Source organism: Trichoderma virens, assembly GCF_000170995.1.
Source record: "Trichoderma virens Gv29-8 chromosome Unknown TRIVIscaffold_43, whole genome shotgun sequence".
Classification (NCBI taxonomy): Eukaryota; Fungi; Ascomycota; class Sordariomycetes; order Hypocreales; family Hypocreaceae; genus Trichoderma; species Trichoderma virens.
The window spans coordinates 483-23214 of record NW_014013706.1 but is presented as its reverse complement, the minus strand read 5'-3'; the positions used below and the strand labels follow the sequence as shown (position 1 = coordinate 23214).

Sequence of the window (22732 nt, the reverse complement as noted above, 5' to 3'; positions counted from 1 at the left end):
ATTTAAAAATATTAAATTAAATTTAAAAATATTAAATTAAATAAAAAAGTTTATATATATAAATTTTTAAATTAATTTAATTTAATAATTTAATTTAAAAAAATATATTAATTTAAATATTTATATATATATATATATATATATATATATAAATTAAATAATTTTAAAATTATATATATTTAAAAAATAAAATTAAATATATAATAAATTTTAAATATTAATATATATAAAAATTAATTATTTTTTTTATTTTTTTTTAATATTTTTTTTAATATTTTTTTTAATATTTTTTTTAATATTTTTTTTTTTATTTTTTTATATTTTAATTTTTTTTTATATATTTTAATTTTTTTTTATATAATATTCTTTTTTTTTATAATTTTTTTTTTTTATAATTTATTTTTTTTTATATATATATATATATATATTTTTAAAAAATAATTAATTTTTTTTAATTTTATTTTATTTTATTTTATTTTATTTTATTTTATTTTATTTTATTTTATTTTATTTTATTTTATTTTATTTTATTTTATTTTATTTTATTTTATTTTATTTTTTTATATATTATTAAATTTTTATTATTAATATAAATATTATTATATATATATAATTTTTTTATTTTAATTAATTAAAAAATTAATTATTTTTTTTATAATTTTAATATATAAAATAAATCTTTTTTTATTTTTTTTTATTATATATATATCAATTTATTATTTATTATTTTTAATTTTTTTATTTATTTTTTTTATTTTTAAATATTAATTATTTATTCAGTTATATAAAACTTTTTTATATATTAAACTATACTTTTTATTACCTTTTCTATTAATATATATATAGTTTAGAAATTTATTGAGCTGTAGGTACGGCTTGACATAGAATAATGGGATAGGGTACCTGTAGGTATAGGAGGGAAGCTTACCTATATGGGTGATAATAGATTCTCTATCCTTCGTTTGCGGGTTTTGTGTGATAGTTGTTTAGCCTCCTCCGTTGGCTCTAGCGATAATAGAGACATAAAGATGATGCCCACTCATAAGCATGTAAAAGAGATGGCTGCAGCCGTGATGGATAGGCGCCATTAAGTCCATATGTAATGCTACGCTGTAGTGGGCGGTGCCCGCTTTGTTAAGCAAAGACAACGTTTATATCCGCTTCGGCACCGCGATCTTTATACTGGCTGAATGGTATGTATAATTCTCGAATATGCTTTTCAGTGATTCCCATAGTAATTTGTCGGTATAGCTGAATATTGATCGCGTGTCCCTACACGCTTACTGTTGCCTTTTTGAGTATCGAGGTCAAGCGATTCGACTCCCAAAGTTGTCTATCAGCGGAAAATAGACAATAGCTCTGAGCGCTGTCTTTTCGTTCCGTCTCTAGATTGCGTAGCCGCTCGCGTCGTAGCAGGGCTGCGAATCTGCGAATCCAGCCAAGATATAAATAAGCAACTGAACCTAGCCGTGCCGGCAAGAAACCGGACTACATAGAATTCTCGATTTGTTCTTCGTTTGGCCTTATGGGTGCGCACAATATTTAAAAAATAATAGTTTATACAATCGACACTTTATAGACTATTACCCCTGAATATGTTAATAGACCGCTCTATGTGAAAACAGCTCCCTGTGCTTATGCTTTTATCGATAACAAAACAACTCTACCCCAGTCTTCTAAATCAACTCCACTAGAGTTGATCAAACCCTTGCCATTGTAGGCACCTAGAGAACGGCAGTGGAAGATGGACAGTGGGGAGGGGAAGGATGGTAGTAAACTCAGAATAGCGTGTAAGAGTGACAAAATTGAGCAGCGAGTTTCACTAGAGGGTACAGCGCGTGTAAACGAGTGATAGTTGCACGTGCGATGGAGAGATATTGGCGCCTTAGAGTGATTTACCCAGGATACCTTGCTGCATAGAGATGCCCTCAGCCAGCTCCGACGCAGTAGTTGGCTATTAATATCTAACCCTGGTTCTTAAGCGATAATGATTGAACTGCAGTCTCGAGTGCTGCTCGGTCTGCGCCACGAATTCTGTCCACCAAACCCTTATCAGTGAAGGTCACAGAGCAGCCGGGCTTTGTGTCTTCCACAGATACTCCTTGAGGCACACCATCCCGAAAGAACAGAAAGGTTGGCATCGCTGAGATATTGTATCGCTGGGCGACATTTTTGACATGGTCGACGTTAACCTTGACGAAAGCGAGATGACCATTCGAAGAGTGATCCTCTGCTAATTTTGAAAAGATAGGCGCAATAGCGCGACACGGAGGACACCAGTCCGCATAGAAGTCAACCACTACATAAGTGGTAGAGGAGAGAAGAGCATCAAGTTCGGCGGCTTCGATTATTTTGAAGACTCTTTTTGAGGTTTCGGGAATAGGTGAGCGGTCTCTGAATACGATCTATTGTTACCAGTTAATATCACCAACAAGATTCGGCTTAGCCTTGATGCATAAAGCAGGAAATATAAAGAAGATTGATGAACGACGAGGACGACGGGTCTTTGAAAGATGACCCATGAAAATCTTTGATGACAAGAGCTAGAAAAGTGCTAGACGACTTACTGGCCAGATAAAAATAATAAAAGCAATCAACAGAAGTACATACGACAGAGTCTCCATTTTACACAGCAATCGGGCAGTCCGGTAAGGGGAGATGCGCTGGGGGTAGTTAAGTTAGCAGGAGCAGTATGGTCTTGACGCAGAGTAAGGCGAAGGAAGGAAAGTAGGGATAGGATGAATACGTGCCAGACCACGTGACCCGCCTTCTCGCGACTGTTTCTGAGGCTTGTGATTGGCAATGTACGTTGTACAAATACATGGCTGAAGTGCAATTGATGCCTAATTTTACACATGTGACCATCTTTCTGCCTAACTAAATCTCTATTAATACCTCATCTATCGACAGAACAATTAACTTGAACATAATTACACTTTAACACTGATTATTCTTTACTTTTACCTAGCATTAACAAACATCGAGCATCTCCAAAAAGCTACCATAAAGCCATACGTGACATAATTGCAAAATGACGGTTAGTATTATATATCAGCTGTGATTAGATATTATATAGTACTATAACTAAGATTGTTAATTTGGTTAGGATATTTGCCAAGTCGGAACGCAAATCAATTATTGTGGTGCTTTCTGGACAGTTATTGCGATTCTCACTGGAGCGGGCGCCAATGAACTCTGGGCAGTAATTAAGAACGGCCTTGGGCAGCAACAGACAATTCCAATGGCTACTGCAAATGCCGCCAAGGTGGCTTGAGAAGGTTTTAAAAGAAGTACTTCTTACCTGAAAATGGGGCTTATTGCAGGCTTTCTATCTATACTCCGTACTCCATACAGACCTGTATAGAATATGGAATATAAAATGTACTTTGGATGGAAAGTATTCTATACGTATGGAATACTAAAAAAATGACGTTATATATTTTTGCAGTGACTTGGTCGTAAACGCTTGCCGTTTACTCATTTGATTATTATCCTCTATACCTTCTTCTGAATCCTCTATCTCCTCGCTTTCGTCCCCTTTACTTAAATTTACAGAGATACCTTATATATTTTTGCTTTTAATCTAACTCTTTATATATTTACCCCTTTTAATTATATAATTTCCCAGCTGGTATCTATCCTATGATATTATGCGCTGAACCTTAGAAAAGATACGCTTTGGCTTGGCAGATATAGCTGGTATGGAAAGTATATTAACGGCCGTATGGGAAAGATGTAGGTATGTTTGTTGCTGCTCCTCTCGAAGCCACTATACAAGCGGCAAACAGTTAATATATATAGGGGGCTGTATAATAAAAGACTGGTATTATCCAGCTTATTTATAGCTGGGCTAATAACATTAAGTATATAAATAAGTAAATTATATTTATTAAGCTGCTATATTTAATCTTTAAGTTATAGTATTATTAATATAAGTAATGGTTTTTTTAATAATTTTCTTAATATTTTTAAATATTTTTAAAAATTAATTTATATTATAATTTAAGTTAGTTGTTTTTAATATAAACTAAATACTATAATAAGTAAAGTATAATAAACTATAAACTTATGGAGGTTAAATTTAATATCAAGATGAGAGGTTCAATGCTAAACTATAATAATATAAATTATTATTTCTGAAAAATAAACTTAAATTTTAGTTTATATTAATAAACAAATTAAGTTAAATAATTACGTAATATAAATATTATATTTATAATTAATTATTTAATTATTTAAATAAATATACAAATATAATTTATATATTAAATTATTATTTTTAAAGTAATTAAAAATAATAATTATTATTTATTATTTTTTTATAAAAGTAATTATTATAACTTAACTATAATATTTTAATTTTTATTTTTAATATAAAGTAAAGGTTCCTAAAGTAATAAACTTAAGTTATAAGTTTATATTAATTAAAAAAACAAAAAGTAATTTTTAAGTAATTATAATTATAAATATATAAAAGTAAAATAAAAAATATAACTTATATTTAATGTTAATATTTTATTAATAATTAATTATTTAAACTATTTAAATAATTATAATAAAATTAATTTATATATTTAACTATTTTTTTAAAAATAATATAGTTTATTATTTTATTATAATATAAAATACTTATATAAATTATTTTAAGTTTAAAATTATTATATTTTATTACTTTTATTTTTAATTAACGTTTTAATTTATAATATTTTTAAATATATACTTTTTAAAATTATATAAAAAGTTAAATTATAATATAATATTTTTTTTATTAATTTTATTTTTAAAATTTAATAAAAATTTATATTTAATTAAGTAATAGTATATAATTTAAATAAATATAATATTTTTTTAATACTTTTAGTAATATATGTAAATTTAAAATAATATTTTATAAATAATATAAAAACTTTTTTTTTATTTAATATATATTAATTTTAAAAACTATAATAAATATATTATATATTTATTATTATTATTTTAAATTATTTTATATTATTTTAAAAAAAAGATTTATTATAAAAATTATATTAAAGTAAAAAAGTTTTATAATAATATTTTCATTATAAATATTTATAAATATTTTTTTTATTTTAATTTTTATTAATAATAATTAATTTTTTATATTAAAAAAAATAATAATTTAAAATTATTTTTTAAAATATATAAACAAAAAAAAATATTTTAATTTTTTAAATATTTAATTAATAAAATTAAAAATTTAATTAATTAAAATAATTAATTATTTATTATATATTTATAAACTATATTAAAAAATTAAAAAATAAAATAAAAAGTTATTATATTATAATATAATTAAAGTAAATATAAAAGTAATTATAAAATAATTAATAATATAAAATTTATAATAAATAAAAGTTTTTAATAATGTTAATTAATTTTTCTTAAATATTAATTTAAAATTTTTAAATTTAAGTTTTTTTATATTATTAAAAAAAACTTTTTTATTTTTTTTATTTTTAATTTAATATTTTTAATTAATATTTAATATAATTTAAATATTGATATATTTTATACTTTTAAATAAAGTTTTTAAATATTAAAAATTTGATATATAAATAAAAGTAATAAAAAGCTTTTAAAATAATTAAAGTAAAAATTTAAATATAAACTTTAATAGTTTAAAAAAAAGCTAAAGATTTTATTTTTTAAAGTTAAACTCTTAAATAGTTATTTATATATATAAAATATAGTTAATTTACTGTTTATTTAATTAATTAATTTATTTAAAGTTTTTATTATTATTCTTTTACTTTTATAATTATAATATTTATATTTATTATATTTAATAATAATTAAAAATATTAAATATATTAATAAAAAAAGGCTTTTATAAATTATTAATAGTTATTTTCTATATTAAAAAAAGAATTCTTTTAATTGTTTTTTTTTAATATTTTTAATAAAGTTATATATTATTTATATTAATATAATGTAAATAAATATTTATTTAATTATTCAATTTAACTATAAAGTAAATTATTTATTAATTATTATAATTAAAGTTTTAATTTTTTTTTAGGTTAGACTTTGTATATATAAATAAATATTATAACGTTATAATTTCTTTTTTTAATTATAAAAGTATTATTAATTAAATTAAATTATAAATTAATTTTAGATTTTAAACTAAAAGCTAAAGTATAGCTTTTTATTAAACTAACTGTTATAGCATTAAATTTTTTATGTTAATATTAAATTTAACCTCTATAGTAGTATTTAGCAATATAAATATAATTATATCTTTTGCAAAGCTAATACCTAGTATCTCAAGTGTAGCACTAAATAATAAAAAAGGTACTACCTTAAGCTATGGAACTTAATAAAGAGTTAAATGGCTATAGTATTGATATATCTTGTAAAACAGTGTAGATTTGGGACTAGCTATAGATCGGGCCATTGGGCTACGCTAGCAGAAGCGTATATGGCTATGCTGCGAAAGTATCATAGCCCTCGGTTGGAAGTATAGCCAACGTACCTCGGCTTATCTTAAAGGAAAAGAGTAAGTTCCTTTGCATTCCAATTAGATGTACAAATATCCCTTTTGACACTTGATAGATTCTACCAATAGCTGCTAGTTAGCTGTTGCAGAAAGGGGCCGGGATCGGGTTGTTAATCGCTCCGGTCCCGCTTTCTTTCATATCGTACACAAACCACAAAGAAAAGATATATACAGACGTAAATGGGATCTTTCCAAACCCACCTTAACTTTCCAGCCCAGACCAAACTTCATTATCTCTTTTCACGATAATACCTTCACTATTTATCTTGTGCCGTCTATAGAAGTCCAGCCACAATAGTCCCGGAAACTATCATCTCGGCTATTCCAAGAGTTGTTAGCATTGCTCTCGAGGTCAATATCAGCCCCGATTACGGCCTGCAGTACACGTTCTGGCAAACAAGACCAGCACATCCAAATTTGTGTATCCTGGGTACCGCTACCGCTACCGGTATGTCGTCAACAACAGGCCGGTTGTCAGCGCCATCGTCGAAAGCCTCCGTACCGTATGTGGCAATAACTTCTACCTCTCATCTTTGGTGTTGTACTGACTCCTGTATAAATGTGTAGACACTCAAAGGGTCCGACCGTTCAGGTCGATTTCGGAGGTCAAAAGGTTGATGTCCCCAAAGACGGCTACTACGACCGGTACCGCATGAACCCAGACTTAAAAGAGGTAGCTCGTGATCCGGCAGTCGGCCTCAACATTGACTTTTTCACAAGCATCCCAAAAAGGCTGGTCAATTCGAGGGGTGGCCCAACATACGCTCCGAACTTCTACTATCGCACCTCGAGTGTCCAACTCGTCTTCCTCGCACCTCTTGACCGCTTAAGATCCAAGCTTCCGTCTCCCTTGGAGCCCATCACGGCCCTGCCTGGTTACGGTTTGGTCGTAGTGACGTTCTACTCGTACCTTGTCTGCGACAATGATCCTTATAACGAGGTCTCGATTGCCATCGTCGTCCGTCAGCCAGGTCAAAATAGCTATAGCACGACCCAACTGCTCTACTCGATGTGGAATCGAATATTTTACGGATATGTAGTAGCTTTACCTGTCAATACTGACATTGCTCGAGTGCGTGGCGTATATGGATATCAGTTTCCAAAATGGCTCGCCAACATCGACATGGGGATGGATGACCACACCATCAAGGCTGATCTCTCCGCGACTGATGGGACACTCGATTTGACATTGGAAGCCCCCCTCCCGGCCCTGAAGAACATCACATCGCAATCTTCGATCGTAACCAACTACGCGATCAACAAGATCGACAGCGAATGGAACCAGGTAAAAGTCCTGACCAACCCACTCCTAGGGGCACAATGCCTCTTTCCCAAGAATGTCGTGCTCTCTCGGGGCAAAGGTCCTGTGAGTTCACTCCTCAGCGAGCTGGGCATTTCGACTCTTCTACGGATGGACGTCCTCAAGGATGCGCAGATGGTCTTGCACATGCCACAACTATTGAACACGTCGGACAATGTCAAGCTTTGAAGGTCACCATGCAGGCCAGGTGTCATCGGGTTTGTTGTCATGCCAGGTCTGTTACCGAGCTGTAGAACAGAGTTTCTTAGTCTAATTATTATTATTACTTGGTTTTACGTAGAATTTGAGCTGTACGTATTATTCTGGGAGCTATATTTGGCTGTAGATAGTTAGAGCTACGTTACGGCAGTGTAAGCAAACACTGAGCTGTGAGCCCTACTTGCTCTGGATAACCTGCAAAGTGATCGGAACCAGCAAAGTGGACGTTAACTCTAGATCCGGACAGAGCGCAATTTTTTTTTCAGCTATTCGGGTCTGCTTATATGAGGATCGTATTTTTGAAGAAGTCTTACACGTGTCATTGGAGATGCCCAATCTTTGTACCAATATACACCATTCGTCCCTGTATCATAATTGGGAATTCTTTCTTTTCTTAGTACTATGAAGAATTCCAATATCTAGATAGTTTTTAGGTAAGTTTTGGGAACCCGTATCCCTAATATTCAAGGTGGTCCTCCCTATATTTACTCTGTAAGGATAAAGGATAAAGGGTTATGGTTAGATAATTCCTCAGTCGTGGTCCCTAATCCTTAGGAAGTTTTTTTTAGAACGCGAGGGCCACATTAGCAAGGGCAGCCGATGGATACGCTAGAGAGCATGGAATTCACGCCAACTGTGAATTTATGTTTATACCTTATCTTTGCTGTCGAAGGTACAAGTCGGTTAGCTGCACCTTATCGGTTCCGGATCGATCCTTGATCCGACCGGCTGGTAATCCAGCATTCGATAGCATTGATGCAAAGTGGCAAGTCGAAGAGGCTATAATAGACGTGAGAGAGTTGTATAATTTAGATCTAACTGGAATCTTAACCATCAAGTACACTTCCCTCTTCTACCTTCCACGATCTAATGGAGATGCCTCGGTCCTCTTCATATTCCGCTCTGCTCACTAGGCCGCAGTTCTGAGACTTAGTCGAATAGGTTCCCGCTTGCCCGAATCGTTCTAGCTCCGGGCGCGGCTTTGTACTCGTAGTTCTACGGAGAATCGGAAGAGATGGTCTCTACGGAGTAGAAAGGAGCGACTTTGAAGAACCCCCTCCGATTCCGCTCCTACGCATCTAACATGGGACAAGTCGCCGAGGTAGCAATGTTTGTGGGTTGAATCTCGGCAGGTCTTAGATCTAAATTACGGCGGTGGGAACCATAGTATTATAGCTCGGAAATTGATGAATTCCGCTGCCGTCCTGCTAGTCACAACGGAGGCGCTGGATGTCCCCGAGTCCGCCAGGCTTTCTAGAGCGGAGCTTCTGTCCTGGGTGATCATCAGGCATGCTACGGGCATGCTAAGAATGAAGGTTTAGTACGACGGGCACATTTTGGCTCATATATCCACAAAACACTTGACAACATCACCACGTAATTAACCACTTCATTTATTTAGTCCCATACGATTTCATTTGGAACCACGACAAGAGAAGTGTTGGATTTGCGACAAGAGAAAACATTTGTCATCATGCCCAAACGTATCGTACTCGTTGTTACCCACGCCAAACAATACGAGGACCCGTCTCACCCCACCGAGCTATGGCTCTCTGAGCTCACACACATATAGCACGTCTTCAAAGACCATGAGTTCGAACAAACCATCGTCAGCCCCCCAGGCAGTCTCTGTCCCCTCGAGTCTCGCTCCCTACAGTTCCCGAATCACAACAAGACGGCCAAAACTTGGCTCGCTGATCTAGTATGCATGGCACTGCTGGAACACACTGCCAAGCTGGAGGATCTCGAGTCTGCTAAGTTTGACGCAATCTTCTTCATGGGTGGTCATGCAGTAATATTTGATTTCCTGGATAGTGAGGGTTTGCAGAAGATTACCAAGTTACGGCTTACAGCACCCCGATGATGACCCAGTTCCGTTTGAAAACGCAAGCGTGCTCATCTTGTCAGTAGTGTTTAGAATGCCATCTTGCTTCCCAGCAACCTGGCTCGGTGTGCTACAGTAGCTTGGCATAACATCCATAGCAGGATTATTGCTAAAGAAGTTGCGGGGTCGGAGCAATAGCGTGATTGGTTCGACGGGCATAATAGGGAAGTCCTCTGGGGCCGGGATATGCGTGACACCAAAGGTATGCCAGAACACAATGTCAGTGTCAACAACAGACTCGGTGCCGTCACCGATCCATTGGGGGATGCCCATCGATGGCTCTCCTGAAGTCTGCGGGACGTGGCAGCCAGCGGGCCACAGCTGGTCATCAGAGTCTAAACTCTTCGAATCAGTCTAATTGCGCATGAATAATGGGAGTTTTCTAAAGGACTCCGTTTGGACTTACACTTAGTGACGTGCACAGCGTGGCGGGCAAAGCCAGCTCGCTTCCACACAAGACTATCCTTCTGGGGTAGAAGCCCCGGTACTTCTCGACTCACTAGCTTATACGACACAGGCTTCTTACTGTAAGGATGTAGCTTTGACTCATTGACGATCTCCCATGTCCTGCTCGTCGCTCCATTATAATCGGTCATGGCCTTACCAGTTGTGTCAAGCTTAGTCTTCTTCGCATAGAAGGCATTGCCATAGAAGTTATCCTCACTTCCAACAGGAGCCTCACTAGGCACCGTATCCACCATATTAACCGTGTTATTATGCCCATCTATCATAGGGTCTATACGCAAGCAGAATAGATGCTGGTGGTTATGAGCGTTAACTCCAGGATAGACTTGGGTACCCCATGGGCCGGCGTCTTCATCGACGTTCATGGCGTATGTATTGAGGATACCGGTGAGTTTGATCTCGGGCTGGATGGTGCCATCTTGATGGAAGATCCACTGACAAGAATATTCGTAGTTGGCCGCGGTGAAGATTTGCTGAATGATGAGCTTTCTAGCACGCGTAACAATGACAGAGTCATCGCGAAAATCTGTGTGCTTGAAGAGAATCCCGGCATCTTCCTCGTGAATACAGATCGCATTCTTAATAGTGCGGATAGAGCCATCACGAGTAGGGAAGTCGGCGTCGAGATAATAAATTGACCCCTTGCAGTCACAGCCTAGAGAAAGGGAGTTGGTCATGTAGCCTGCACCATATTCCCCCAGGTCAAAGGCGTGCTTGCGCTGGTGGGGATGTTCTGGGTTTCCACTGCGATTTCTGTTAGCCCGAGGTAGTAAGTGGAAAGGGGAAAGGTTGACTACTTACTAAGGCACCACCATCTCGGCGAGTGACAGACGGTAGAAGATTGGCCTGCGGTTTCCCTTATCATTATATGTGATATTGTTCAACACAATACCCTCTCGGTAATTGAATCCAATATGAAACTTCCAGTTTTGCCACTCTAGCTCTCTGCCATCCATTTTGAACGAGACGCCCTTGGGTTGCGTAATGTTAATAGGCTTCAAGTCTGTCCTATATCCACCGGCCATAGCTACAGCCTTAGGCGTGTAGTCAATTGGAACAGCTTTGCTAAGAGGTCGGCGAATCTTGGGAACGTCAATGTCAATAATAGCTCGCTTGTTAGCGTCATAGATTGGACAGAAATCCAGCGGGTACTGGTACTGGCAGGTATCGACATCAGGACGGTAGTACATAAGAGCTTGCTGCAGACGGACATTATTGCCGTAGCGCTCATCATAGCCAATCGTCCACGGGTCACAGTAGACCTTTTGCATATCGGACTTAGGGATGCCGGAGATTTCACACTGCTCAATGACCTTGGGATCTGTTCGGCAGATATGCTCAACAATCTGAAGATCCTCCATCGTGAGCTATCATATTGGTTAGTGGAAGGGTCATATAAATGGCGACTAATAAGAAAAACACTTACAATAGGTTGAACCCCCTCCATAAGCTCCAATTTTATAATAATTCCGCTCTTGATATCTACAAGACCATCATAGACCTTGCCGCCCTGAATAATCACGACTACATTGGCCACACGCGCCGGACGTAGTGACTCGCTGGCCGGAGAGTGCGCACTCTCCAGCCATTTCAGCATTTCGGCTTTGCGTGGCTCGTGCAGCGAGACGACGTTGAAGAAGCATTCGCCATGGTGCTTGCGGACTGCGGCGATGGCGATGGCAATCTCGTCTGTGGAAAGAGGATCTAGCGGGTGCGGAAGCCGCGATTTAATTATGGAGACCATTATTGCTGGAGAGAGGTAGATAGAAGGCGGGGTGACTAGGTAGCTGACTGAGAGTGATGCTTCGCCAACAAGAAAGCTTGCCTTTATCTTGGAGACTGAGGGTTGCAAGTATTAGCAGGCTGCTGTGATATTTCCATGCAACTGACTGTATGAATGGACAAAGCGGCAGGTCCCCGCATCAATGCCTTAGTTTTGATGTCACGTACTTATAGGACTTTAGCTCTTGATGCAAGTTGAGAGTTTATCACGCTGAAATGGAGTCCTGATAAGAAACAGATTCGACGAATCACCGTGGCCCATTCCGCGTAAGGTTTTGCTGTCCCATGCTATGCCATTGCCATTCTTTCGGCATTGGCAATGAATGCACTTTGATGAAACCTGTTCCGTTTCCGAGTGAGGTGGCAGCACCTCCAAACTCTCGACTATCCATCGCGCCATCCCACGCTTTCTCATCAGGCTATGGATACACCCCAGAACTTGCCCCGAAGTATATTGAAATCATTAGATTCAGGACAAGCCAAGCCCCGAATGCGCTCAAGCTGTGGCCTGTCGGAGTCGGACTGCAGATTCCGATAGCCCAAGAGAGCGATTTCTGTTTAATGCTTCTCCGCATTTCGGAGCTGATAACGGCCATTGGATCTCGGGTAGTGCTTAGGCATGGAAGGGTGGAAATGGAGGGGAAGAGGGGCGAAAGATTATTAGTGGACTCTCCTAGATCTCAATTTGCAATTGGAGAGCCACCAACTGATAAGGATCTCGAAGCACCGAGTCAGAACACACTGCGACCCCGAATCATTCCGGCACTGTCCATGATTATCACAAGATCGCGAAAACTTGGCTTATTTGCACTGACTTTAAAGTAATAAACGAAAACGGACTCTTCAACTATTGGAGGCGCGTTTATTGGAAGAGCGTGAGCCTATTTGTGCGAAGGCATCAAAGAAAATGTTACACCTGGTTGAGATGAGTTTATTCGTACGAACCTGTACCAGTTGCTTATGGGACGTGTATTATTAGTCATGGACGGTTAGGCTGTATATATAATTGCGAATGAACTGCATTGATGTGATTTAGAAACTGTCGGCTGTCTTGACAAGATCGGCCATTCTATTGATATCAACCAGGTGCTAACCATGTCCAAATTGCTTCAGGATCGGATGAGAGCGCGTAACCCTGGCTCTCTCCAGAATAAGAAATGCACGGAGTAGAATCATATATCAGCACAGCTTATGACCAGGATAACTAGTCTTGAGAAACACCAAATATAAACACACACGCTCTGGAAAATTTCATCACAGAGTATACATACGCCGTGTCAGGATATTAACCAACCACAATTTTTAGCCAGGACAAGTTGGACGGGAGATCATATCCTCTCACGGCCATCGGCGACATGAACAGCGCGGTAGATTTTAGCGAAGATGCGCCAGATATTTTTGGATATGAAACTCGCACTATAGCCGCCGTGAACTTCAAAGACGGCAAAGTTGCGCGATGGGTGGACTACTGGGATGGGCGACATGACGGGCTTATTGCATTGAAAAGCCCTTGTGACAAGTTCCCTAAGACATTTGGGGAATTCAACATAACGACACCGAATCCTGTGATACATAATATTACTTCCCAGCTTAACGACGCCCTTTCGACTGGCAACAGCATTGCCGCCGCGTCGTTATTTTCATTCGATGCTATCTTTGAAGATCGCATCACGCTGACTGGAATAGAAGGTCAGAACATCATACAACAATACTTTTTTCGAGCACTGACCAGTGCACCTTACGGTAACGGTACTAATACCGTTCGACACGTTGTAGGCTCCTCGAGGGGTGGTACTTACGAGTGGATGGGCTCCCCTACGGCGCCTACTCGGAACGGCATATCGGGATTCCAGCTAGACTCTAATGGCAGCACTACAATATTCTCTACTGTGTGGGGTTCCTCGTAGGTAAAAAATTCAACTATAGAGATGTTTGTTTAGTTTGCCGTCCAACTATAATGGTATAGGTTGGAAGCTGAGTAAAACTTACTAATATCCTAGTGCAAATGTGTTTTACATTACTCTAGAAGAGAGAGCCCTGGGATCTTTTTATAGAGGCTGTCCATATAGTCTTACTCTTGCAAAGTTTCCGCATAATAGGGGCATTAGGCATGCCTTTAGTACCATAGACCATTTGGGTACCGGTTACAGATGGCGTGTCAACAACATTGCCAATGTTTGAGTTCTTCAGACGCAATAGACTTATACTAGCTGCTACCATACAAATACCATCGCTCAACAGAAAATAAAGACTTTCCTTTCGAGATATGGCCCCAATTTGTATGTTTATGAAATGAATGGCAGTGTACATGCCGAGCCGATAACAGTGTCAAGTCTGTGCAGGTAGCTTAGGTCGCTGTATTCATCTTCATCGGCTTCAAGGTCTCGCTGTGACCACACCATTTCAAGGCCCGCTCTTATACGCATGAGGCTGCTGTCGTTGTGTTTTGCCCCGGTCTTATAGATAAGTTCGAGTAAGAGCATTCGTTCCTCATCATTGCGTGCTTCAGAACCAAGTATCAGGAGCGGGAAAGATCGCTGGCACGTGTTGAGCTTTCTGATGAGGTAAAATCCGCGATCGATCAAGCCGTCGAGCTGATGATCTAGAATAAAAGAACTTGCTGATCCATTAAAAAGGTAGATGAGAGTTGCGAGCTGATATAGCTCTGCTATAACGTCTTCTCCCTCATCTGACTCTGTTATAGTAGTCTTAGGCACAGGGTTGTTGATAAGTGTACTCTCTAGTGAGCGAAGTCGATTTTGGTACTCAGTGGCCTGAGCTCGGGGATCATGGGGCTCAACGAGAATATCGCATACGGCGGCAATAGGTTCCAAAACTGTACGAATTGGGGTGGGGCGATTCAGTAACTATAGCAGCAGAGTCAGTCCAGGCCACCTTGACGTTGGCGATTGTGTATGTGATAAATGTGCCTGTCGTGCTCGGTTGTACTTACCAAGGGAGATTTCCCACGACTCAGAGAGATTTTGTCTGTAGTCGAATGTGGCAATGTGGAAGGATGGCGCCAATGTCGCATGACAAACCACGACATAATGTCCAAGTAGTAAATCCAATCTAGAACAGGGTTGAGCTCGGCTTGATCTGATCGTTCGTCAAGACCTGTGGTTTGGACGATGTGCTTGGCACCGTCAACATAAAGCACCCATTGGCCTGAAGACTCGGAGTGATGCTGGGTCTCAAAAGTGGCCAAAAGCATGCAGGTAGCAGCATGCTGTGCAGACTCCAAGGCACCTGGGTGTCCAGATTTGGCCGACTCCGCCAGGGCGTTGATGGCAGCGATCTTATACCCGAGAGCTAAATCCCGCAGACCGTCACGGTGCAGCGAAGATACGGCTAGAAGTGATGATTTGAGCGCGAAAGTGGGGAGTGTGCTGCTAGAAACAGTCATACGAAGCAAGAGATTTCGCAGACGACCGGCATCGACCCCCAAAACGGACAGCGTGGAGTAAGACACGTTGGCAACTGCACGAGAAGGAAATCAGCAATAGTGGCCCAAGGGTCGAGTGGATTTCGAGAACAATAGGCTTACAATAGTCTACTAGCTCCAGAGTGTTGGAGTCAGGATTGCCTGGAGACCAGGGCAGAGATGGTGGAGGGAAGACGAAGCGGGCTGGCTGTCTCTCATCTGAATGCGCGAGCCGCGAAATCGTGTCAGCTCTCAGCCCGCTTTGGACTTCTACGACGTCATTGACTACAATTGTGAAAAGAAACTTGCATTTTCCATTTCGAAGCTTTCGAAGATAGTGATACATGTCGATGTCTCTGGATGATGTGTGTATCAACATCAATGTCGAGCGGCGTTTTGCGATTCCTTGTGCCAGGAGCGAGCGCGTGCTTGGCATGGCTACCATGGCTCTTTTGGAATCACTAGTTCGTGGCCATGAGAGTCGCACGCCATAGCCCAAACATTCCCGATTAGACCTGATGCATTTCGAACAGCTGGGGACTTGGCGGTCGCAGGCAATCCGGCGATCTGCATGTCAGTTGCATTCGGGGTCTCCTGTCAGTATATCCATCTTAAAGCACTAATGGAAAGGGTTGAAGCTTTACCTACCCTTGCAAGTCCAACATCCCCTTCTAGTCTTTTTCTGCTGGTCAGTTGCATGCGACGCCATATAGTTTGAGTGTGGCTGGGATACGTGAGTCAACTTTTTGCGAAGCTGAGGTTTAAGCGGAGGGGAAAGTATGCGCAGAAGAAAGTAGTAGATAGCTAAGCGAGGAACTGGCACTGCGGTGCAAAAGATGTCTAGTGAAACTCCGACAAGTTTGGTTCCCCATCATCAGCTCAATCAGGAAGGGCGGGCTCGGGCTTCCCCGGGCTTAGCATAAACCCGATGAAAGCCCCCAGTCGATCTTAGATAGAAGACCAATCAAGGAGCTAGATCGGAACCAGCCGAATCCACCAGGGCAACTTTCCACGAGCTTTGAGATTCCACTTTGTCCTCGGCGCGGGGTTGCAACTGATGCCCTAGTTCAAGACAACCATGCACCTGAAACAAAGGCCTTGCAACTCCGCCGTCTAGCAACTATCCGCGAGAATGCTGTCCATTCCAAGTGGCTGAAACTCCATGTATCTCGGTGGAAGGTGCTAGATATTCACCACAGCCAACAATCGGTGCCAAAGCTGTGGATCACGCGATGTGTTGGGCAATGTATAAAACGCGATGCTTACCCGTTCATATCCTACGTATAGATGACCACCACGATCAACAACGCTAGATTGATTGTACTTGAAGCACCTATTTCTCACTAGCTCTCGTAAATAGCTGTCGACATGGCCTCTTATCTTGTTACTGGCGCTTCGCGAGGCATTGGAGTACGTATCTGCTAGGCACCTACGATTGTCTTAAGTATCAACTGACAGTGTCCTGATATTCTTAAAGTTTGAGTTCGTTCGGCAGCTATCCACAGATGCCAATAACATTGTTATTGCTGTGGTCCGCGACAAAGAGGCAACAGAGAGGAAGATAGCCGCGGAGATTACTGCCTCCAATATCACTGTTGTCCAGGCTGACATAACCAATATCGAAGAGCTTCAAGCCGCTGTCGCCATCGTATCCAAGATAACCAATGATTCACTTGACTACATCATTGCCAACGCAGGCAAAATCTCAGACTGGTCCGGCATGGACGATGTCCAGGATCTAGGCTTGGCGGACCCTAAGCTTCTAGAAGAAGACATGTTAGACCTATTCCGCATAAATGTTGTTGGTAACGCGCATCTATTTAATCTTGTTGTTCCGCTTGTCCGGAAAGGCACCGCGAAAAAGGTCATTGCCATCTCGTCAGGCTTGGCTGAGCCAACCATGACCACCAAGTGGAAGCTGACTCTCGGTTACCCTTACGTGGTCAGCAAAGGGGCTCTGAACACGCTCATTACAAAATTCCAAGCGCAGTATATTGATGAAGGAATCCTTTTTCTTGCTGTATGCCCAGGGACAGTCGACACGGGCCACTTGCTCAATCCTAACGAAAAGCAGCAAAACAATCTCATGGCTATGGGAGCAGCGTTTCAGAAGTATCAGCCCAACTTCACAGGGCCTGTACTGCCCTCGGAAGCAGTCACAGACGTGCTCAAGGTTGTGTATAATGCTACCATTGAGAAAGATGCTGGAGGATTTGTGTCGCATTTGGGTAACCAGCAGTGGTTATAAAGATACAAGAGAAAATATAGCTGGTTACGACTCACTTATTCATAATTGTAACAACAGGCCTATAGGCTAATACAACTCCCATTTTTCCACAGGCCAAGATTCTAATCAGCTAAAAAGTGAGTTTTTTTTTTTTTTTTTTAAAAAAAAAAAAAAAAAAAAAAAAAAAAAAAAAAAAAAAAAGATCCCTGATTATACAAATGCAATAAGCCATGGGTTGGTATAGAATATTTTAATTAGTTTTATCTAATAATTAATTACATTTAAATGTATTTACGTATTGAGAGACAGAACGCTAATACCTTTACATGCGACTAGCAGCAGCCGAGTAAACCCATCTTCTAAGTCTGAAGAGGACATGTAACCTTGCTCCCATAGATTGAGGAGCTCTTTATATGAGAGCATTGGATTATCACACCGCTGGGGAGGCCAAAGTGACGAGGCTTGGGAAAGGTACCTCTCTTGGATTCCAAGGTAATTTCGTCTTCTCAAGCTCGCTGGAGCAGATACCATTAGAGACTCAAGCTCTGATACTAATGGACAAACCCCATATGTAACTACCGCATAGGTAGCTCGCACGAAGTAAGAAATTAGAATAGTACGATGCGCGCTTTCAAGCTCATCGTCTCGGATTGGCGCGGAATCAACGCTGCAATACCGAGGCTGGCTCGCTTGCCCGTTCGTGCGTTCCCAAGCGCTGACCTCAGGTCTTGGAAGTGCTGAGAAATCCGAGATCGAGAGATTCTGTATATTCCAGTCCATTTTACGGTAGAGTTTGTGCATCTGCTCCTGCAGCGAGATCTTCCAAGCTGCTAGCAGTGGCTCATGTTGCGCGGCTTGACTTTTCTGCTTGGCATCACCGCCAAAACAGGCAATGATATGATACAGCGTCATAGCTTGCACTCGAGCAAGTTCTCTCCTGAAGAACCGCAAATCATCTTCCAGAGTAAGACAATTGTCGAGATCACACAATGTTGGTACATTAGTTGCTGATAGTGCGGTTTCTCGTGGAACATAACAAATCAGATTGTCAATCCCAGCCTCAATAAGCTTACTGAGAACTAGGCGACCTGGCCCAGTAAGCGTCTCGTGAGCAGCACATACTCCCAATGCAGCAGCCAGAGGGGACTGTAGCTTGTAGGGCGCGATGAAGTCGGTGGATGCAGTCTTTGCAAATGTGCCAATGTAGGAGACCATTATGCTAGCGCAGAATGTCCACCTATTTGCATCATACAATATAGGCACAAAGCACAAGTCGGCTAGCAACGATTGATCTTACTGTATGTCAGTGGGTCGACTAAGAAATTGGCGAAAGTTGTCTAATGTGGTCGTGACATGGCGACTCGATACTGCTGGCCGATACTGGTCTAGAATGGATGTTGATCTGGGTCTGAAATCCTCGTTGATGGCAGGCCGGAACTGTTCGAATTGGGTACTATCATGAGCACCGGTTTCCACAAACGACTCTAGGCCTCCAATGCCCAGCGGCGAAATCTGACGAAGTGTTGCGCCTGGTATCAGTGTAAGGTTCGATTCAGGACCTAGTATGTCCCAAGAATTATCCCACGTAAAATTGTCGATAATGGAATCGGAGATTGGTGTGTCGTCATACGGCAGGGCAGGTCCCGCATGACTATATGGCACAGAAGCCACAGGCAGTAACGGGTATTGACAAGCTCGATGCTGTTTGGTGCAGCGACTACATGCTGGTAGCAACTGATCGCATCGTCGCTTTGAAGTGACGCAAGCTATACACGCCTTTTTCCTGAGAGACATTGAGCGACAATGTCTGAGTTCCGATAAATGATGGCAACATAATCTAGGAAGCGGCGGAAGCGCGACAGCGACTTTGGGTCGATTTCTGTTCCTACGTCCCATTATTAATGCAGATCAAGGTAGCCCCACCAACCGATTCATTGCAAAGCTTCAGGTGCAAGAAAGCCCATGGTGGGCGTACGAATACGAATCCTGTACGCTATTACCATAGGTGGTACGAACTGTAGCAAAGTTCAAGTGCATACCGCTTATAGGGCTATAAGAGCTTCAAATTATTACTCCTCTGACATGTATTGTATTTGCCTTCAGCCGTCTATTTCTTCATCCTTGCAAACGCATCTCGCGTGCTGCTCAACCCAGTGACGCCTAGGTCTTCCTTGGAGAGAATAACATCTTCACCCGAGAAACTTCTATCCTCAGCCCACTCGAGGTATTCATGCATCCTGTCCATCGCTTTACCCCACTGTGGCCAGAGGCTATAATATGTCTCCTTGGCTACCTGCACATACTCCGCCTCGAAGCCGTGCACCAATGCCCACGTGGAAAGGATCTCTTCAGCCGTCATAACATCAGTGACGCCATGAACAAATTTTCCGCCGAGTGTCTTGTCGGGTTGCTGAATAATTGCTCGCACGAAGAGGCCAACATTGACGGTCGCATCACCAACAAGCGGGAATTTGACCGATGCTGGGGTTGGTTGTGTTGAAGTATGTGTGTAAATGAACAAGACGAATAAATGTGTTATTGTATTGTAAAGGAATAAATTAACCGACGTTATAGGACGTCTAATATAATTTATATTTGCTAATAAGGTTTATTAATAAACTATAATTAATACTATTCCTTTTAATATACCCTTAGAATTAAATAAAATAATTTAATAATATAAATATATATATAAATAAAAGAATATAAATTTAAATATTAATAACTATTAACTAACCTTAAATTAATAATATATTTTTAAAAGGTTAGCTAAAGGAGTGCTTTAATATATACGTTAGCTATATTATCAGCTGTTAAAATATATTGTATATTAAATAATATACTGTAATATTATTAAATAAAATAAAAATAAAGAGTAATATATTATAATTTAAATATAATATAGTTGTTATATATAAGATTAATTGCTGAAGTGTTATTGTATTATAATATAAGATAATAGGTAATAACGTTAATATTTATTAAAATATCTATTAATAGTTGTTTAGTTTATAATAGTTAAAATATTACTTTTAAATAAATTATATATTTAGCTTTATGTATTAAATAAATAACGGTTATCTATTTTTAAATAATTATATAATAATAATATTGTTTAACTAAATAATATATATGTTAATAGATTTAGTTATATTAAGGTTAATATTATAAAATATATTAACGTATACTTTTAAATATATAATAATATTATTTATCTTCTTTAAGCGTAAGTATTTTAAAATACAGTTTAGTATATAGCTAATATACTATATTATTTATTTTATATTTATTATATATTATCTATTTAGGTTAATATTATAAAATAATAATATAAAAATAGGAAAAGATAAATTTAAATAAGTTTTAGTAATTAAAAAGTTAATAAAGCCTAACGTTTATTAGTATTTACTAAAGTTAATATATTTATTATTTAATGTTAAGCATTAGTAAAACATACCAGCATTTAATAGTATATTATAGCTTTTATAATTAAATATATTAAAATATCTTAAGATATATTTTATATAGTTAAACTAATTAATCTTAATAAACAATATTATTTATATAATTTTAAGGCTTAATAAATAGCGATATAGCCTAAGGTCTTTATATTTAAAATATATAAATAAATTAATTTTAAAAAATAAAATATTTTAGTTTTCGCCTATAATAATAATATCGTTAATATATACTGCAATAATTAAATTTTATTATTAAAATATATATAAATTAAATAGCAATAGTATTATACCTATATTTTCTATTAATTGTTTAAGTATATTAAACTATTTATAACTAAATTATTTAAGTTTATATAATACTTTTATAAAATGTAAAATAATAAATTAATTAAGTTAAGTTTATTATTTATATTTATTAAGGTATAATATATAAACCTTATATATTAATCTACTGTTTAAGTAAGCGGTTTTTATATTTATTTAATATAAATTTTACTTTTGTAAGGCAGTAAGATAAATTATAAAATAAAAGGAATTATAATAAATTATAAAGCTATATATTTTATTATAATTAAGACTATATATTTAAGTAAAACTATAGGTAATAAGTTAAGCTTTATAATAGATTAGGAGTTTTTATATATTGTATTTTTTTATAAATATTTATTATAAAGTAATAATAAGTTTATTTTTTAATAATAGCGTTTTTTCCTAAATGCCTTTAAATATTAACGCCGTTAGTTTAGCGTTAACAGCCTATTGCTAATATTTGGTTTTATTAAACGCTAGTATTTAATATAATATTATAAAAATATTATTATTAATAGTTATTATAGCTATAGTAACTTTAGGTTTATTTTTATTATATAAAGTAAATTAAGTAAAATATTAACAGCTAAAATATATTATTTTAAAAAATAATAATTAAGGGGTTATTAGTTAATATTAACAGTTTAAGCAATACTACAGTATTAAGATTTATAATAAAAAGGGTTAATATATTAGTAATATAAGTTAAGTAATATTAACGTTAAGTAATATAGTTTATTTAAGTAATAAAGATAATAATAAAAAAGGTATATTATTAATAGTTAATGTAACGTTTTGATCCCTTTTACTAATATAGAGTGAGGGTTCTTAAGGTAATAAACCTAAGTTATAGGTTTATATTAATAGAAAGGACAGAAAGTAGTTTTTAAGCAGTTATAATTATAAATATATAAAAGTAAAATAAAAAGTATAATTTATATTTAGTTTTAATATTTTATTAACGATTAATTATTTAATTATTTAAATAATTATAATAAAATAAATTTATATATTTAGTTATTTTTTTATTTTTACTTAGGCTTATATTATTATATTTATAAAAATAAAGCTATTTTTATAATTCTTATAGTATATACTTACGTAAAAAAAAAAAACTAAGCTTTTATTAATTATATTTAC

At 37.3% G+C, this 22732-nt stretch overlaps 8 protein-coding genes across 8 annotated transcripts; 3 read left to right on the top strand and 5 right to left on the bottom strand.

The window, feature by feature from the left end:
• Window positions 1–1964: 1964 nt before the first annotated feature.
• On the bottom strand, window positions 1965–2624 carry TRIVIDRAFT_222526 (uncharacterized protein; the record flags this gene model as incomplete). The annotated part of the gene is made up of 2 exons (XM_014100749.1): window positions 1965–2405; window positions 2568–2624. The coding sequence occupies 2 exons, from the start codon at window positions 2622–2624 to the stop codon at window positions 1965–1967; spliced, it is 498 nt and encodes a 165-aa protein (XP_013956224.1).
• A 4346-nt stretch (window positions 2625–6970) lies between these two features.
• TRIVIDRAFT_59990 (uncharacterized protein) lies at window positions 6971–8009 on the top strand (the record flags this gene model as incomplete). The annotated part of the gene is made up of 2 exons (XM_014100748.1): window positions 6971–7023; window positions 7088–8009. 2 exons carry the CDS (start codon window positions 6971–6973, stop codon window positions 8007–8009), a joined length of 975 nt encoding a protein of 324 aa, XP_013956223.1.
• Window positions 8010–9818: 1809 nt separating this feature from the next.
• Window positions 9819–12133, bottom strand: TRIVIDRAFT_78714 (uncharacterized protein; the record flags this gene model as incomplete). Its single annotated transcript, XM_014100747.1, has 4 exons — window positions 9819–10259; window positions 10331–11133; window positions 11191–11756; window positions 11816–12133. The coding sequence occupies 4 exons, from the start codon at window positions 12131–12133 to the stop codon at window positions 9880–9882; spliced, it is 2067 nt and encodes a 688-aa protein (XP_013956222.1).
• Window positions 12134–13490: 1357 nt separating this feature from the next.
• TRIVIDRAFT_151318 (uncharacterized protein) lies at window positions 13491–14078 on the top strand (the record flags this gene model as incomplete). Its single annotated transcript, XM_014100746.1, has 1 exon — window positions 13491–14078. A coding segment is annotated over one exon (588 nt), but the record flags the coding sequence as incomplete, so codon positions are not given.
• A 378-nt stretch (window positions 14079–14456) lies between these two features.
• Window positions 14457–16082, bottom strand: TRIVIDRAFT_151319 (uncharacterized protein; the record flags this gene model as incomplete). The annotated part of the gene is made up of 4 exons (XM_014100745.1): window positions 14457–14950; window positions 15067–15651; window positions 15719–15807; window positions 15901–16082. Coding segments are annotated over 4 exons (1350 nt in total), but the record flags the coding sequence as incomplete, so codon positions are not given.
• Window positions 16083–16963: 881 nt separating this feature from the next.
• On the top strand, window positions 16964–17843 carry TRIVIDRAFT_151313 (uncharacterized protein; the record flags this gene model as incomplete). The annotated part of the gene is made up of 2 exons (XM_014100744.1): window positions 16964–17005; window positions 17073–17843. 2 exons carry the CDS (start codon window positions 16964–16966, stop codon window positions 17841–17843), a joined length of 813 nt encoding a protein of 270 aa, XP_013956219.1.
• A 270-nt stretch (window positions 17844–18113) lies between these two features.
• On the bottom strand, window positions 18114–19616 carry TRIVIDRAFT_70978 (uncharacterized protein; the record flags this gene model as incomplete). The annotated part of the gene is made up of 2 exons (XM_014100743.1): window positions 18114–19059; window positions 19120–19616. The coding sequence occupies 2 exons, from the start codon at window positions 19614–19616 to the stop codon at window positions 18114–18116; spliced, it is 1443 nt and encodes a 480-aa protein (XP_013956218.1).
• Window positions 19617–19929: 313 nt separating this feature from the next.
• On the bottom strand, window positions 19930–21266 carry TRIVIDRAFT_70979 (uncharacterized protein; the record flags this gene model as incomplete). The annotated part of the gene is made up of 3 exons (XM_014100742.1): window positions 19930–20303; window positions 21067–21090; window positions 21263–21266. The coding sequence occupies 3 exons, from the start codon at window positions 21264–21266 to the stop codon at window positions 19930–19932; spliced, it is 402 nt and encodes a 133-aa protein (XP_013956217.1).
• Window positions 21267–22732: the final 1466 nt, after the last annotated feature.